We start from the raw sequence: 16,926 nt of genomic DNA, 5'->3' as shown, positions 1-16,926 counted from the left end.
TGAGGTCAATACGCGTTACACCTATGATGTGTCATTTATTACGCTCAACAAACAAAAACTGTTTGTGTAAATATTGCATGTACGATATTTAAGCCTTGCTTAATCCGTGCCATGCGTTATAGACATCGATGCTATTTTGTACTGTTTTCTGGGCACTCGTGCCATTCCACATTTCGAAGGCTACAACTTTTTTCTACCAACCTCGGCGTGTACAAGAAGGCATCGGTACCTGAAGTAGAGAGAATGTGTAAGATGCATGTGTCTGTATTCTGACACCAACAAATTCCTCGAGTTTTGCGCACCTCTGGCGCCCCCACTCCGGTAAAAAGTGGTATACCAACCTCATGCAATCGCTCAAATAAGTTTATGTCTAGTCCTATGCGTCCGATAAGTTCGTTGTGAAGGGAGAGGTCAATGTATCTCTCACCACCAAAATGAATGGTCTAGTATGGTACAAGGATCACAACCCAGCAAACAAACGTTTCAGTTCGGCAGATTGCACCCATTCGTTCCAAACGCGCGTTAGCCCGTGTCACATGCGCTAGAGTCGGGTATGTTACTGAGACCAGTGTTTGGTATGCCGTTTTTACGTCCAGTCCCAGTTTACGCGGTTGAATGCTTATTAATGAGATTACACTTTTTGATTTTCAGTTTATCTGATGCGTGGCACCTATAACAAAAAAATTGAGAGACACAAAGACTGCATGCACCTGAGAGTGTATAATTATTTGATTTATCCTGTCTGGACCAGAAGGTGTCAATTCGACTTTTAAGATAACCCAATTTGTCGAAATTGCCTGTACTATTCGCGTGTTGTGCTGATAAACTATGTGACAGGATTCGAGTTGAACAATTTTATTTCTGAGAGCACAAATGTTGGGATCGATTGGAAGCTTTAAGCGATCCGTATATGCGTATGCATGAACTTAATATGTTGTACATATGATCCTATTGTGTTGGCTCATCAATCATGATTACGTCAAACCTTTCGAAATTAAAAAATTCGTTGCATCTTGTATTATAAAGCTGTCCAGTTTGTTGAATTGAAGTTCTTATGTAGAACACGAGCGTGTTCAGCGCTAGACATATAATTCTATATAGTCTGTAGGATGATCCTTACTATAAGGGGCCGTAGAAGGCCTTCAGGACAATTTCTTCGTTATCTCCAACCTCAATTCTGAAATTGAATTATTGGAGGTAAGTACGTCGGATTCTTGACTAACGTGATATATGATATTGATTGTTCACTGTGTGTACACGACAACGATTGTTTGTATGCGAAGTTGCGACTGCTTCAAGAGAGTCGTAATACGATTGTCCAGAAGCGGTCAGAACTAATGACTCATAAATTGGCGATGTGCCGAATTTAGGTATTGCAAGAATAGAAAGTGTGTCATGGATGGACGTGGAAACTAATTGAGTCGCGCCTTTTAAGAATATATGAAACAAAACAGTTTAAATTGTCCATCTTGTTCACCCGCGAGATTATTATTGACTCAATTCATTCGTAATGAATACCTGGAGGCTGAATTCACGACGAACCACGTTTGCACGGATTTCAATAAAACATTTCAAAAGTAACTTGAAGAGTGATTCATCCTTCAAAACTACATCATTTCTAGCATCAGCAAAATTCAAGTTTATGAAAATGTCATCACACCCTTCATTTGTCTCATTGGTGATATGCACTTGTTGTCTATCAAGTTCTGTGTGCGTTGATTACTTTGGCATCTGAAACAAAAGGGCCACAACGGCCGTTGTTATTCTAGCGAAGCCTGCTGTCGTTGCCCAAAATAACCCCCTCGTAAATTTATTGGAAAAACGAGCATGGATGTCACATAGTTGAAATCAAACACGTGTACACGTTCAACGATGTGCCCTCGGTGATTATTTTCCTTTCAAATCACCTGTACCTGGAGTCGCTATACTTGATTTACATCAATAGCTTTTCCTGCCACTAACATCAACATCGCTCACTCTTTTTACAAAGGGAGTATTGAACAAGAAATTTGAAGAAATTTGTCAAACTCCAAAAATCCCTATTGCCTTTTAAATCCTGCGTAAATTTGCGCTGCTAACTTTGTTACCCGAGGCCCATACACTTCCTATATACATCGCATTCTCTTTGCGTCAAGAGAGGTTTGACATCTCTTGTGCGTCGCTGTTCCATACACTACTACACTCACACTAACATGCACATGTAGATCCATCTCTGCTGACACACGTTTGCGCACCATGCGCATGGTAGGTCACTCATTTCCAACTCTCGGATGAATTTGCTGTCTTCTCCCCTCTCGTGAATGAAGGAGAAAAGGACCTCGCTTCCGACCTTCTCTGATTTGACCCTCAGCTCACGTAACTAGAAGTAGACTTGTTGCTTATATCGTCAACCGTCACTACTCAGTAACTTGGCCGTCTGGGTGCGTCACCTATGAAAGCTGATGCAGAGAAAAACACCAGTGCGCACGCAGTCCTCGATGAGGATGTCTGCGTGCAAAAATTTTTTTGATTTTAAGGCCAAATAACACGGGTCTTGATTATGCGGTGTGCATAAGGCCCCGTGAGTGCACGAGAACACTAAGAGTCTGAGAAATGAGACTGATTCAGCACGCAGAAAAAGAGAAGTCAAAGTCAAATCGGCAGCATCAGCCCAATAGATGAAAAACTAATTTGGTCCAGCACCCAGCCTCAAAAGTGCAAACATTACAGCCTATGGGACTGATGTCCCTTTGGTAACCCGAGAAACCTTTATTCTTTCAGGTGATCCTCTTCCCGTGTTTCCCAGGATAGGGTTACTCCGGTTCTGGGGACACCTCAAAAATTGGCGTCTAATCGAAGAAAAATCAGTATATCCTCTGAACAAAGGGAGCTGCAAATTAGAGCAACAAAGATTTTTGGTATAACGACAATATTTTCACACATTCTATTTTCGGTCATGGCTTTCTTTGTGTCAGTGCGATACCATGCATAGGCACGACTACATATCACAAAAGTACTATTCTTTGTACCAAGGCCTCTTGCTCACTGGCGATTGCGAAGTTTTTTACCGCAGAGATAGAATTCACAGCTCAAACTAGCAGTTCTTGCTAATGGTTAGGAGTATTGTAGGTGTTCTTAACGCATTCCACAAGACTTTCGTAAGCTGAATTGAATTTTGTCTCAGCAGAGCTGGCCGCCTTCTTGGCTGACTCAGCGTCTAGAGTCAGAGATTCAATTCCGTTTTCTAGGCTGTCCAGTAGATTTTTCATGTCACACTTTATGAAGCTGGTGGAAGGAAGGTATGCGCACGTCAAAAACAATTAGGCGACTATAAGGCTCCAGGCGTATGAACAGAAACGGGTGGTACTCCAAGCACAAAACAAAAAATTTGGATATGAACGGTAATTATCTCTCTCGCACGCACCATCTGCCAACCGCGCGAAAAACCAAGGTATCTGGTTTTTGTTTTTTGAGGTATTGTGAAGTAGCCTCCGTCTCGGCTCTCTCATTCATTAGGAGATTGTATTGTGCTGAAAGCTGTAGCTTTTTAGCACGAGACTCCTCGCATTCAATCTGTAGGTTGATGAAAGACTTATGAAAAGTTAGCGTGAATGACAAACAGAGACGAAGCGGTATAGGATATCACTGTTCGGTCCTGCAAGCCGTTGAGTAGATAAAATCGTATATCAGACAACCTTCTGCACTTCGGATAACGAGGGTGCCATTGTTAAGATAGTAGCTGTTATCCAAATGTTTTTTTTTTAAAAACATGGATTTATATTTTTTTTGCATGTTTACTTCGCACTTGCGCATGTACAACCTTTGTTAAAGTTTGTCTGATTCGCGCGTGCCTCTTTATTCTAGCTCACATAAGCCAGCCATTTTTACCGGCTGTTTCCGAATATCTACAGAGGGCTACATTCGAATGCCTGGCTTTTAGTTTGTCGTCTACTATCTAGGTCAAAAGAGGTCTTCGCATCTATAGCTATATTTCGTTCTTTCGTCTAGAAGTCTAGGCGAAGACTATTCATACTTGTAGGTACGCCGAATGTGCCAACTTTATGTAAGAGCCGATCTTATACAAGAGAGAATGAACGACTTATGGTTTCCCTTCTTATGGACCTGATAGAAAAATAAGCTTCTCCGCTACGGCCCTGTGATTGAGGTTATTAGAGATGGATACTCGTGACCACCGCGCGTGGAAAGGCTATCGGCCGCTGTCAACTGATATGCCGACGGAAGAAGAAATAGCACTTTCAGAGGAGCTCGAATACCTTTTGAAAAATGAGTACAAACAGTTTGAAACGGAAACAGAAGTGAGTCGACGCAAGGACGTTTTAGGACAATTGGCATTGCTGGTAGAGGAATGGGTGAGAAATGTATATGAAAAAAAGGTAAATATATTTTATTTTAGGTTGTGTGTATGTATCTGAGGCGAGCAATTTTCTTCTAATCCTCTCTTCCCTTGGTGTAATTTTGCTGTTGCAAACGTAATATAATCAAGGACCTACTTGAAAGCTATTCGCCCTCTACGGGTGCACAAATTTTCACATTTGGTTCTTTTCGCCTTGACGTTAATTCACCTGGAGGCGATATTGATACTTTGGTTTTATGTTCGGAACACTTGTCTAGAGAGGATTTTTTTGAAGATTTTGTCGAATTGCTCAAGAATCATAGCGAAGTTAGTGAGCTGACGTGTGCGCCCGAGGCATATGTTCCAGTCATCAATCTGTCTTTTTATGGAACTTACTTGGATTTACTTTTTTCAAAGCTGCAGCAATCCTCGATTCCTGCCACGCTGAACCTGATGGATGACAAAATCTTGGAACTCGTAGACGATGACTTGAGTGTTCGATCTATCAATGGAAGACGGGTAACAGATCAGATTTTGAACCTTGTTCCCAATCATCTTACGTTTCGGCTCGCTTTACGCTGCATCAAACAATGGGCGAAGGCGAGAAATGTATATAGCAACGCGTTGGGGTTTCTTGGCGGCGTGTCCTGGGCATTGCTCACGGCTCGAGTCTGTCAATGGTACCCAAATGCCGCACCTTCGGTAATTATATCTCGTTTCTTTCACTTGTATTCACAGTATCAGTGGGACTATGACCACCCGATTGAACTGACTCCCACTCGTGAGGGTGGCCGTTATGCAAAGATGGTTTGGAACGTTGGAAATGACTCCCGTTTGATGAATCGTAAGGTACACATGTATGTGATCACGCCGGCGTATCCTGCCCAAAATTCGACCAACAATGTTAGCCGCTCGACTCTTAGGATCATGTGTGCCGAATTCAAGCGTGGAGCCGAGATTACTGAACAAATTTTTACGTCAAAAAAGTCTTGGAATCTTTTGCTTGAACCCTCTTACTTCTTTGGCATGTATAAATTTTATTTAGAAATAGCGTGTATGGCCAATAAAGAGGATATTTTAAGAAGCTGGCTTGGATTTATTGAATCCAGACTGCGGGTTTTAGTCACTTCACTTGAAAAAAACGCACACGTTCTAGTAGCGCATCCATATCCTAAGTACTACACAAAGCCAATACCGAGTGATTCTAAATGGAAATTCATTTCTTCATTTTTTATGGGACTGGATATTCAAGCTAACTTACCTTGTTCGTCACAATCAGGCGAGCAAAAACATCAGACATCTATTAATTTAAATCCAGCTGTTCAAGAATTTAATCTTCATATTGCCGATAAACGACCAGACCGAAACCGAACACTCTGGGATGCAGACGTAATCATCAACTACATAAAACGAGTCAAACTTCCAGATTGGCTGTTCGTAGAAGATTCTCGACCTGTACCAAGAAAGTGCAAAAGACCACAGTATTTTCAATCTCCGCAGCCTCCTTCCAAAAAGAGCGCCCTCTCGGAACGAAAAACGCCCAGCCCGACTGGTGAAAAAGCGTCGAAACCGCAACCAGTCGAATGTGATAACAGCACGAGTAATAACGCCCCTGCGTCTAGTAATAAATTCAATAACTCCAATGATGTCTCTAAAGAGGAAGCACCCTCATCAACAACTACTAACAACGGCCTTCAACAACAGGAAAATAGTGAATATCCTCAACAGCATGTACTAGCAATTCAAGACATTCCTGATTTTGACCCATTTCAATTCGTCAATTCACCTCTCCAGCTTCAGCGCAATTCCGCGCAACCAGCCAGGCGACCTATTCTGAACCTCGACGGCCTCTTGTCCAGTAACAAAAGGTAGTGCATCGCTGCCCGTTTCAATGTCACGTCCTGTCGATCTAGCCTCAAACCTTTTTTTTGGCGCCAGTACTTTTCTGAAATGTACGTAACTGAGAAAAAGCTTTGCGCCTAACTCAAGATTATATTAATTCGACAGTTGATTCAGCTTGCATCTATCCTGAGCATTTAATGATCACCTTCCGACAAACTTGTCATTCTAAAAGAACATTATCGCGACGGAAGTAACATTGCAAACCTAGGGATAAGAGAGCCCACCTTAAAAAAGATGACATAACGCGCGGTACCAGATAAAGCCTACGCTGTTTTTATTGTACTACTTTCCCCATACGCATAGCGACCAGTATTTCGAACGAAATCTCTGCCTACAGACGACCAGAGTCATGTTCTCGCTTTGTTTCGTCAATTCACCCAGTTTTTTTATGCTCCCGTATACACGCAGACCGGCAGAGCTGTTTATTTTATAAAACGAGGACTTTTTATACACAGAATTGGTTTTATTCCGCTTTTTTTTTTGACACCCTCTCAAAACACCTCGCCAATGATACCAAGCATATTCTCTTGCGGTATTGAAGCACGAGGTGCTCAAAAACAGAAGCCGACCGTTGTTTTATGAGTGAATCAAAAGTTCTTAATGCGACTTCCAGACGCGACAGGTTTTCGCACGTGAATAGGTAATAATTGTGTATATGTATATACATGTAGATGGAGTGTCAAAGGCGTCCGGAACTAGAGAAGCAAGTGAAATGCGCGCACCTGAATCAGGCCGTTGTCAGCCAGTAAATCAGAGCAATCCTTTCTGAGGTATATTTAGGCATAAGTCTGAGACAGGAAGTTAGATAATGTCCTAAGTTAAAGAATTCAAGCTAGTGTGGCGCAGATAAACACTATTGCTTTTCTGGGCGCAAACAGACTCAAACGTTCTGAAACACTCTGGTTCAATAAAAGGTCGATAGATAGACGCATTCTACAAACCGACTCAAAGCGCCGCAATTACTGCTTCATCACGTTTCTTATCGATCAAAATGGCGAATTACCTGCTACGTGCGAAGAATAAATACTAGGATAAAGAGATGGCCTTAGTGCTATTGTTTTTGCCATGTTTTCGTTTTCATTAATCATGCTAATGCCGACCAAGGATTGCGTTTAGATGTTTGGATTTTAAGAACAAATGGTACGTGTCCCTCTCTATCGCTACGTAGGCCATATACCACTCGGTCACTCAAGTGCTTAGAGGCTTTGAATTCAATCCTAGAGGAATTGCAGTAATTTGCCATGGCCGAGATATTTGGTTTGAACCGAAGGGCTAACGATAAACCTGTTAAACCAAATATGGCATCGACGCACGCATAAGCAACTGATTTCGGATTAAATACATCCCTCTAGATCAATGCATTGGCGAAGACATCTGGATCAAAGAAGGATGAATGCTCTTGATTAGAAATCTGCTGAAGTGTCCAGGACTAATCTCGAAATTATTTCTAATCCGTGTTGGCTTTTCAAAAGACATCTCACTACGGCAGCCCCTGATTGCTCTACACATCACCAAAATATCCAAAACCCTGCTACCGCAGTGAATCGATATGGACTGACTTGAGACAACCTGTACCCTTGGCATTCTTTCATAAAACATGTCGTCGCAATTGTCTAAAAGGTAAACATGCTCAAGTACAAGTGCTATCGCTTACAGCCTACGGTACCGATTTCGTATGCAGTGCTCCGTCCAAGAGGGGTCTTCTCTCGTCTCAGGTGCGCTCGGACGAGAGAAGACAAATCACATTGACATACATGAGACTAAACATAAAAACATAATCTCACGCTGAATACCAAACACTCAAGGCATTCGATGGTTCAACCACGCCAAAAAAACCGAAAAATTCTCTTTTGGACACTTGTTGCAGTTTTCCGCAGCAAAGAGGAAGTTCAACACCTTGCAATGTGTCTACATATAAGCTATACACTTGAAAAACTTTTCTTTTGGGCCTCTTTATGAGGAACACTTTGCCCCGGAAGAAAGAGTATAACGGCTCTTTTGATGAACAGCCCCTCGCCGACACAATCATGCCGAAAGTGCCATGACTCCTTGAAACCGGAATTTTTTTATCAGCAGAAACTGCCAATTTGAGGGAAATTTTACAACGGCTAGAAGACCAAACATTCAATCGGTTACGGGCTATGGAGCTCACACGCGCATCAAGTATGCATCAGCTCCTTTCACTAGTCGTAGGAAGGCTAAAATTACGTGCATGTATAGATGATACGGATTACTTACCTAGGATGCCTCCAATTATTTCAACCATCCTATCGGTTTCTAGAGATTTCGTGTAGAAGAGTGTAACGTAGTCTTGAGAAATGCCCAGTAAGGTGGAGGATCAATAGCGGGTTGTGATAGGGAAAAATGGGCTAGGAACCTGCGAGGTCATGACCCTTGATGGAGGAGGAAATGAACGCCTTAATTTTAGTCTTGGTGTAAGCATCGACTGCCGTAGCCACACTACCGCCGTATTTCTCCACGAATTCTGAAAGGGGCATTTTGAGAATAAACGGTGGAAATTGCAGTTTCCACAAATTTATAGACTAAAAGTCAGTTAGCACGATAATGGGCCCCTTATAGGACAATTCTCCATAAAAAATATGAACACATACCTGCTCAATGGTGAGCTTCATCAAATCTCCATAGTGCCTGATCTGTTGACACCTGAATTCAACTAAAAATAGGCGTTTAACGGCTAGTTAAAAAAGATGCAATTGAGCTACATAAAAATCGGTTGATACGTACCTGCAGCATCAAACTCTAAGAGGGCTCGATCGAGTCTTTTTTTACGGAAGTATGCCTCCTCGAACGCGTTACAATTCTCTTGGTTTTCTTTATCGAAAGGGTATGGAAGTTTGAGCAGTTTTTTCCCTGGTCCAGGGTATAGGGAAACAGAAGGCCTGTGCTTTTTAGCTGTTACTTTATCGCCCATGTCTGAATGTTTTTCAAATGGTCGTGTGGGCAATGCGTAACTGTACGCTTTTTCTTTTTTGTCCATATGCACAGACGTAGGAGACAATAAAGGAAAAGAATGGGAAAAGTCGCGGGATATAAAAAAAAAAGCGCTTTTCGCAAAAAATGATTGGACAATTATTTGGCCAATAAAAGCCATTCTACACAAAAATTTCGTCTTTTTTCCATCCGCCCTGAATTATAGAGTTCGTAGTGCTACCTTGCTTATTCGCAGATTGATGGATGAAAACGCATACGAATTGTGGATCTACCGGGCAATGGAACTTGTTAAGAGCTGCTTCAAGAGCATCTTTGATGCTGGTGATTTCTGGAAGACTATTTCCGTATCTGGCTCGAAACTCATCAGAAGCAAGTTGACTCTGTTGTCCGATATAGAGTACGTTTTGGGGTTTTTCTTATGTCTCTATACACGGTGAAGCAAGTTCAGATAAACCCCTCTAATCGAGTTGTTCACTCTTAGAAAAGTGAAGTCCAAAAGATTAGGAGCGTTCAAAGAGAATTTAGAAATGCAACAACTACTTTTATGCAATCTGGAAGTAATTAACAAACAAAATCTCGATGACTTTGTTTCGTCGTACACAGCATTGGTACGCTTTGACACATATAAAAAAATTGAGGTGCGCGCATTTTTGTGCACTTACTTAGCCCTTCAGTATTTGCGCTTTGAACACATAAAACAATCTGTGGATCAAATATCGGAGCTGTATTGGTCCGTTATGGAGAAGCATGGAGCAGAAGCATGTCAGAAGACACCCTTAATTAATGCAACGAGCTTGCAGTATTGGATGTTGTGGGGATTGGAAGTTGTAGACATGTATACCCGAGACATTTGCATGAAAAGTTTGATCTTGGATAAAATTAAATTTATTCGCCTAGAGGATGAGAGCAAGTTTCTATTATACGCAGATAGCTGGGAGCTTTGTCCATTCCTGAATTCAGAGAGACTGGATCAACTACGAGAGATTTGTAAAGAAGTGGGCGTACTGAAGTAGTTGTCGGTCATCTGTTTCGCTTTTTTTGGAAACAGGAAAAATTTGCGCAAAGCTTAACGCAAATCCGAGGGAAAAAAAAAGTATGGCCGACAACACTTCGATATAACAGGAAATTTAAAGTGCTTATTCAAGTTGCCATCTGATCAAGTCATATTATCTTTTGACAGGCTGTGATATTTCGCTAGGTGACTGCTGCTGCTGACCTGAAACCTCTTTAAGCACGAAAAGCTTCTAGATGCTTTGCAGCCATAAGTCTCAACAGACGTGCTCCCCTTTGCCGCACAAGGAATTCTGCGCTCTGTTGAAGCTAAGACAGGCACGTTTTAGTCATCCACAGCATCGCATCACCTTGCTCCTACTCATAAGTTCTTTCTCTTTGCGGACTCGTATTTGCGATATATATATATGAAGATCAGCGGATAAAACCTGAGGCCAAAATATTTTCGATAGCCCGAGGTCTGACAATGGACAGAAGCAATGTAATGCCGATCTTCACAAAAAATATTTTTTTGGTCGGAATAAACCTATTTTATATCCGATTCTAGTTTACAAATCTGACTATTCTCATTCAAACGTGGTATCATTCATATTCTAAATCACTAAGGATGTTGCGACGTCTTACACCGAGGCTATCTGAACTTGGAAAACGGAAACTATCAAGGCCAACTCCCTCAGGGGCATTTCAAAGGATTTCTATACGCTCCCAACCTTCTCTCAACTTAAATGGTAATTTGGACCCGGTTTTTAAGTATTTGGCTTTCAGGGTGAATACTTACTGCACAGGCAATAAAAACACAAACGAAGAAGTGTGGAATGATCTTGAAAACTTGAGTGACTTTTACGATCCCCAACGCGACTGGGACTATCCAGAAGAAGAAGGTAAAAGCGATTTGCTAAATGCGTTGATTTTGATTCCTCAATTTTATCTTAATATTTTCCTTTCATATACCGAGTCTGATTGTTGCAAAATAGGTCATTTCCTAGCCGGAGATCTAACTTAAGGGGCCATTCAGTTTTCAGTGTTGTAAAGGAAAATGATCTGCCTCATTCGCGCGACATGCGGCTCACAGAGTTTTACCATTGGACTTACTCTAACCCATTTTTTTTACGACAGAAAAATTCGAGGATTTGAGCACTGATGAATACAACCGCTTGTTGGATCGCCTGCAGCAAGAAGGCCGACTACCTCTCGGGGAACAAAGGGACAACAACCATATGTCCCTGCCTAATCGCTCATCCATGCTGTCTAATACAGGCGAAGAGGCCAACGCGAACAACAACGAATTGAGCACTCGCTATCGTATTGGGACTCTTTCGATGCCCCAATCACTCATTCTTCGAATTCGAGAAACTCTAAGCGGTATGTTCAAATTTTCGGTTTTCTAATTCTCGTTTTGATTGAACAGTTTTTTTTTCGAATGAATTTGTGCTTCATTCTCTTTTATGACACGAATTCCACCTGTCTACTCTGAATTTATTAACGCATCCACGTATGTGTTCGTTGTAATACTCTGCATAGCTTATTTCCCCAAGGATGCTACATGCAGATATGTATTGTAGTAGTAGCAAGTTCCAGAAAGTTATCATCGAAACTTAGCGGAATTCAGAATTTTTCATTTCGTGTAAACTATTAGATATTTGTTCATTGGCGAAATTGTTTCGTTTGATTATATCGCATGACGTTCAAAGTATCTTGGTTCTAGATTTCTCATGTATATTTTTACGCATACGCGATCGTTCGTGAACACTGTTTTTTATATGTGCACACATAATACAAATTTCAAAAACGCAACACAGGAACGGAGAGAAAAGTGCAAAAAACCGCAGCAATAAATTAACCGTTTTGAGGTGCTCTGGGTGACCATTTCTTTTACGCCATGTGACTACAATGCGGTTCAAATTTCCTCTGTCCGATAAAGCGTACCCGAAGGGTTGGCTTGCGAGAGATGCGAAGCTTCTGTCTGAAAGCCTTCGTGCCAGGACCGTAGAGAAGGTGACAGGAAAAAGGTTCGTCTGCTGTCATAGTTTTTGTGCTAAATTTTTGAGCTTGAGTCACGTTGCGACGTATAATCCATACAGTTATGGATATGATTCGTGCTAGTTACTGCGGGCTGGTTTTCTTCAGTTCCAAAATTACTTGCGGTAGAGGGCAACAGCTGACAAAAATCGCCTCGTTTGAGGAAATAATAAGGTTTCGAAAGAAGTTCAAAGATGACATGGATTCACATGAAAATGACCTGAGCAAAATTCCCGTATCTTGCCCCTCTATTCGATATAACCTCAATGAGTCGATGGCATACCTTGCTCACCGCGTTCCTGGCATTTATTCGTGCAATATACGCGTCTTCTCGGAAGTCAAGCGTATGCTTCCTGACTTTGAGCCAAAAACAATGCTGGATTTTGGCTCTGGACCCGGAACGACGACATGGGCCGCATCCGAAATTTGGCCTTCCATCCGGCATTACGTCCTGGTTGAGCCATCCGAAGACATGAACAACATATCAACCAAAATTTTAAACGGATTCCCAGTTGAAAGGCGTGACTTTTTACATCAGGGTCGTCAAGGAAAGTATCATCTTATAGTTGCTTCTTATTCGATGAGCGAACTCGCAGACAATACCACTAGATGTCTTCATGCCCAAAGTCTATGGGAGCAGTTAGACCAAAATGGCCTGTTTATCATACTGGAACCTGGAACACCGATTGGGTTCAAAATCGTGCGCCAAATTCGCTCTATGCTTCTCGACGCTGAACAGCTGGGAACCAAAAAATCGCTCTCAGTTGTCGCACCATGCCCGCATGCACATGCATGTCCTATGTCTCGGACAACGTGGTGTCATTTCATCCAGAGAGTACAACGTACAAACTTACTCAAGCTGTCTAAAAAGGCACGCCAGAGCTGGGAAAACGAGAAATTCTGTTACTTGGCCGTCTCAAAAAATTCACTGCAAGTCGATAGACATCGTTCAGCTGCCTCTTCTGAAGCGAGTAGACTGATTCGACAGCCGATAAAACGAGGTGGACACGTGATTTTGGATGTCTGTAAGCCAACAGGGTTACTGAGCCGAGTAATTTTATCAAAGAAACTTGGGAAAGAAGCGTACAGGGCGGCCAGAAAGGCATCATGGGGAGATATGTTCTACCTGGATAGAATTCAAATGCCGAAAATTCAAAAACCACATCGAGATTGGAAAGAGAGAAAATTGCGCAAAAAACAACGACAACAAGCAGAAAGAACTACAACACTTGAACGCCAAGCAGACGCTCAAGCGGAACTTTTGGCCCACAGAATTTCAAGCGATTTTTTGGGACGTCAAAAAGCCGATAACGCTTAAATGGCGACATCGTAGTCTTTAATAACAGCATATAAGAGAATTCGGACCTTCTCTCAAGAGCAAAACAACGCTGACTTGTGGTTTGATACCCAGATCCAGGGTCATTCCATCAAACAGAACGCTAAATTAGACAAATTTATACACATTTTCTTGCTATCAGTAAGCGAGAAACAAAACGAGCGCGTTGCGTACTGTAACAAAACATTCATCAGTCTGCGCTTAACCTCGAGCTTGGCTGAGCTGCGCCAGAGAAAAGTAAACTAAAGCAATAGCTTGGATGGCTATTTTTAAGGGCACCAGAGGTTTTATATTGTTTATGTCGTTTTTGCTTACATAACGCTTGTACTCGTCCAATTCGTGTATAGAGAAAATAGCATTTAGTGAAAGACTTTTATGTTCACGGGTTTTGGCATCTAGAGCGCTTTTCTTGGCAGAATCTCTTTTATTTGTTCCCATACGGACTCTTTCGACAAGGACGCATCGATTGTACTCAAGATATTCCGATCTTTGTAATATTTAAGGACTGGGCTGGTTTGTTCATGATAGCTACGTATGCGCTTCTTCATCACGTCTTCTTTGTCATCTGTCCGTCGGACAAGCGGCTCACCGGTGATATCGTCCAGCATCGACTGCCTAGGGGGAGAAAATGTCCTGTGGTAGATCCGACCGGACGCAGGGTGAAGTAGGCGGCCAGCGCTGCGCTCAAAAAGTAGATCGTCGTTAATTTGGAAATGAAGAGCTCTGTCAAGTTTCTTGTTATTCTGGGAAAGCATGCTGTCAAGCTGAATAGCAAGGAAGCACGAAAAATGGAAAAAATTATCAGGATGAGAAACAGGACAACGGTATATGGGATGATGCATATAGGGAAGCCACACAAATTAATTACACATGGGGTAAAGATGTTCTCCGTCACTCTTCGCTAGCGCGAGCTTTTTTTTGCCCCTTTTTGTCTATACAAGGGTCTGCGAACTAAAGCACAAGGTGCTACGGTACCTGCTTGGCCTGGTCCACAGTACGAGGGAATCCATCCAAAACAAAGCCATTTTTACATTCAGGACGCTTTAAATTTTCCTTGATCAGTTCCACTATAAGGTCGTCGGGAACGAGCTTGCCCTCATTTATGATTTTATTCACTTCTTGGCCTAGAGGTGTCTGAGCAGTCGCTGCACTCCGCAAAATGTCCCCTGAAGAGAGGTGACAAATGTTGTGCTCTTTGACAAGCATAGGGGACTGAGTACCCTTACCGGAACCGGGCGGACCTAATAAGACAACATGAATCCCAGATGAGTCTTTTTTGTCGTCTGACATTGACTGGACTAGTAAAAGGGCCAGGAAGTGTGTCAAGCTTTACACCTGAGGCGCGTTTAATGAAAAAGACGCTTTCTCCTACGCATAAAGAGTAACAGCTCTAATTGCTATTCTTTGTGTATAAAAAAAAAGCGTATACATTAAGCTAAAACGGTCTGTGTCTTCCTGGGATAGAACAAACAATACACGGTAAGAGCTCTATTGCAGGCATGTTGAGGCCATTTATTTTGGTCTCGTGTTTGACAGCCTGTCGGAATACATTTTTAAGGTCCTTTGGTTATCTATATCCTGTGTGTGCACATAGTGTATATATTCTGCTTGAGAGACTTTTCTCAAACTGAATTCATATTTGTCGGACTACATTCTTAAACTGGTCCGCAGCGTTCAGCCACCATGTACATCTTGAGGTCCGGAAAACCAATTGCAGAGCTGATTGAACGGCGGCCTGTACACTTTGCGCAGAGCTGTTCAAAGTCAGCTCGTTTCTATCACGCGTCACTACGTACGAGAGTCTGATCCCTTGGCCTTTTCTCCTCTAGCTTATGTGCTCCGAGTTGCAGCTGAGGAGGGAAGGCGTAAAAAATGTTCACTACACTTATCCGGCTCAGACTGACGTGTATCTCACTTGTTGATTCGTATTGTTCTGCGACGTGCAGACTCGTTGCAGAGCAAGAAATCAAAACTCCCCCAACTCATGGTCAAAATGCCTGACGGCACTGAAAGGCCTAGGCAGACAGCCATTTTCAAGCGGATGCAAATGGAGCGCTGGCGAGCTCAAAACGCTGCTGTAAATGCAGCCGCTAAGGCCGCTGGGTTCAAGCATGATTGGATCTACAAAATGTCTGTCATAGTGACTCGTCCGACAATAGTCTTGCCTGAACCCGAACCATGGGAAGCCGAATATGCCGAATGGAGGGAAAAATGGTATGCGCCCATATATGCGCAAATTCCTGATATCTCGCCCCTGCTTGAAGACGAGTCGACACATGGACCGAATTTGACGATGCCAAAAAACCGGCAGGGCCAAGGACAGTCTATCAGCTTTCAACAGCAATCGCAAGAGAGGTCAGAAGAAGTCAGAAGTCGTCTGACGGCGGCCGACCTGGCCAATGACACGACCTCGTTAAGGAGGTTCGTGTTATGCAACACTATTTTTTTCTCTACTATCAGAGATGAATTCACACATACACTTTTGTCATCATACAAATACTTTGTCCAATACAAACGCGTATACACGACACGTGCATATGCAATGCACGCCTTTACCTCTCGATTTCATATGTCTAACTCTTGTCTCCCTTTCTCGATGAATTGTACATAATTCCGGTCCTCTCCGTTCCTTGTATTCAATACACTGGAGGTGCACAGAAAACTTGACCAAAAGCTCTATTTCATTGTCAAGAAAAATCGTTCAGAGCATCCGTGGCAATTTCCTCAATTTGCTTTCCCAGTCGATCACAGTGATCAATCCCCCCCTTTGAGCGAAACCGCAAGCGCGGGTGCCTCAAAGGCTATTGGATCCACTGTAGAAGTTTACATGACCGGTAATTCTCCATGTGGTTTCTATACCTATCCTATCTCTCCTGAACTTCAGGTCAAGAACAATGCCTATGGTATCAAAGTTTTTTTCTACAGAGGATACTATATTAAAGGAACAGTCGAAAGAGATTCGCGCTATGTAGATCACGCATGGATAACTGTACAAGAACTCTCCAATTACTTCGAGGACAAAGTGCTGTGTAACTATCTGAAAAATATTCTCATTTGACATCACCACGGCGACGCTCGTGTTCTACAACTTTAAGAAGCGGCTTTTTGGATTTTCAGCCTATTATGGATAAATGCATTTTGGACATCAAAAAAGATGAGCCGCAGATATTGCGCACTTCAGTTGATAAGAATGCGTATATTCATTCATTGCTAGTGCCTGGCATAGTAATACAAACCCGCCCTCTCAGCTCACATTATCCAGTCGGCGCCAGCCACATTTTTGTGACATTGAAAAGGCAGGCTTAAGCACACCGTCCTGCCAACAGATTTACGGGCTACGAATTAAACGAAATATTTTTTAGCAATTTTTTAC

At 42.4% G+C, this 16,926-nt stretch overlaps 3 protein-coding genes and 3 long non-coding RNA genes across 9 annotated transcripts; 3 read left to right on the top strand and 3 right to left on the bottom strand.

The window, feature by feature from the left end:
* Nucleotides 1–2,852: 2,852 nt before the first annotated feature.
* On the bottom strand, nucleotides 2,853–3,718 carry LOC126326221 (uncharacterized). The gene is made up of 3 exons (XR_007560588.1): nucleotides 3,675–3,718; nucleotides 3,404–3,570; nucleotides 2,853–3,264 (listed from the first exon to the last, which is right to left on the bottom strand). It is a non-coding gene; the product is annotated as an uncharacterized LOC126326221 (long non-coding RNA).
* A 64-nt stretch (nucleotides 3,719–3,782) lies between these two features.
* LOC126326220 (poly(A) polymerase type 3-like) lies at nucleotides 3,783–7,716 on the top strand. 3 transcript variants are annotated; one of them, XR_007560587.1, is made up of 4 exons: nucleotides 3,783–4,018; nucleotides 4,109–4,373; nucleotides 4,484–6,285; nucleotides 6,350–6,692. XR_007560587.1 is itself a non-coding variant. In XM_049995601.1 (3 exons), exons 2-3 carry the CDS (start codon nucleotides 4,155–4,157, stop codon nucleotides 6,203–6,205), a joined length of 1,941 nt encoding a protein of 646 aa, XP_049851558.1. In that variant the 5' UTR covers nucleotides 3,783–4,014; nucleotides 4,109–4,154; the 3' UTR covers nucleotides 6,206–7,716. The 3 variants fall into 3 exon arrangements, 2 of the variants coding, with proteins under 2 accessions (XP_049851558.1, XP_049851557.1); XM_049995601.1 differs by having other exon boundaries at nucleotides 3,783–4,014; nucleotides 4,484–7,716; XM_049995600.1 differs by having other exon boundaries at nucleotides 4,484–7,716.
* Nucleotides 7,717–7,739: 23 nt separating this feature from the next.
* Nucleotides 7,740–9,221, bottom strand: LOC126326222 (uncharacterized). The gene is made up of 3 exons (XR_007560589.1): nucleotides 8,981–9,221; nucleotides 8,848–8,909; nucleotides 7,740–8,778 (listed from the first exon to the last, which is right to left on the bottom strand). It is a non-coding gene; the product is annotated as an uncharacterized LOC126326222 (long non-coding RNA).
* Nucleotides 9,222–10,766: 1,545 nt separating this feature from the next.
* On the top strand, nucleotides 10,767–11,854 carry LOC126326209 (uncharacterized). Its single transcript, XM_049995590.1, has 3 exons — nucleotides 10,767–11,079; nucleotides 11,315–11,560; nucleotides 11,720–11,854. Exons 1-3 carry the CDS (start codon nucleotides 10,806–10,808, stop codon nucleotides 11,758–11,760), a joined length of 561 nt encoding a protein of 186 aa, XP_049851547.1. The 5' UTR covers nucleotides 10,767–10,805; the 3' UTR covers nucleotides 11,761–11,854.
* A 1,963-nt stretch (nucleotides 11,855–13,817) lies between these two features.
* LOC126326207 (adenylate kinase-like) lies at nucleotides 13,818–14,885 on the bottom strand. The gene is made up of 2 exons (XM_049995589.1): nucleotides 14,529–14,885; nucleotides 13,818–14,317 (listed from the first exon to the last, which is right to left on the bottom strand). The coding sequence occupies exons 1-2, from the start codon at nucleotides 14,841–14,843 to the stop codon at nucleotides 13,949–13,951; spliced, it is 684 nt and encodes a 227-aa protein (XP_049851546.1). The 5' UTR covers nucleotides 14,844–14,885; the 3' UTR covers nucleotides 13,818–13,948.
* A 303-nt stretch (nucleotides 14,886–15,188) lies between these two features.
* On the top strand, nucleotides 15,189–16,915 carry LOC126326204 (uncharacterized). Of its 2 annotated transcripts, none has more exons than XR_007560583.1 (3): nucleotides 15,189–15,345; nucleotides 15,500–15,974; nucleotides 16,212–16,915. It is a non-coding gene; the product is annotated as an uncharacterized LOC126326204 (long non-coding RNA). The 2 variants fall into 2 exon arrangements; XR_007560582.1 differs by having other exon boundaries at nucleotides 15,265–15,345; nucleotides 16,204–16,873.
* The last annotated feature ends 11 nt before the right edge of the window (nucleotides 16,916–16,926 follow it).

The sequence above is a fragment of the Schistocerca gregaria genome, unplaced genomic scaffold, assembly GCF_023897955.1.
Source record: "Schistocerca gregaria isolate iqSchGreg1 unplaced genomic scaffold, iqSchGreg1.2 ptg000980l, whole genome shotgun sequence".
In the NCBI taxonomy this organism is placed as follows: Eukaryota; Metazoa; Arthropoda; class Insecta; order Orthoptera; family Acrididae; genus Schistocerca; species Schistocerca gregaria.
This window is presented reverse-complemented; position numbering and strand designations above follow the sequence as displayed.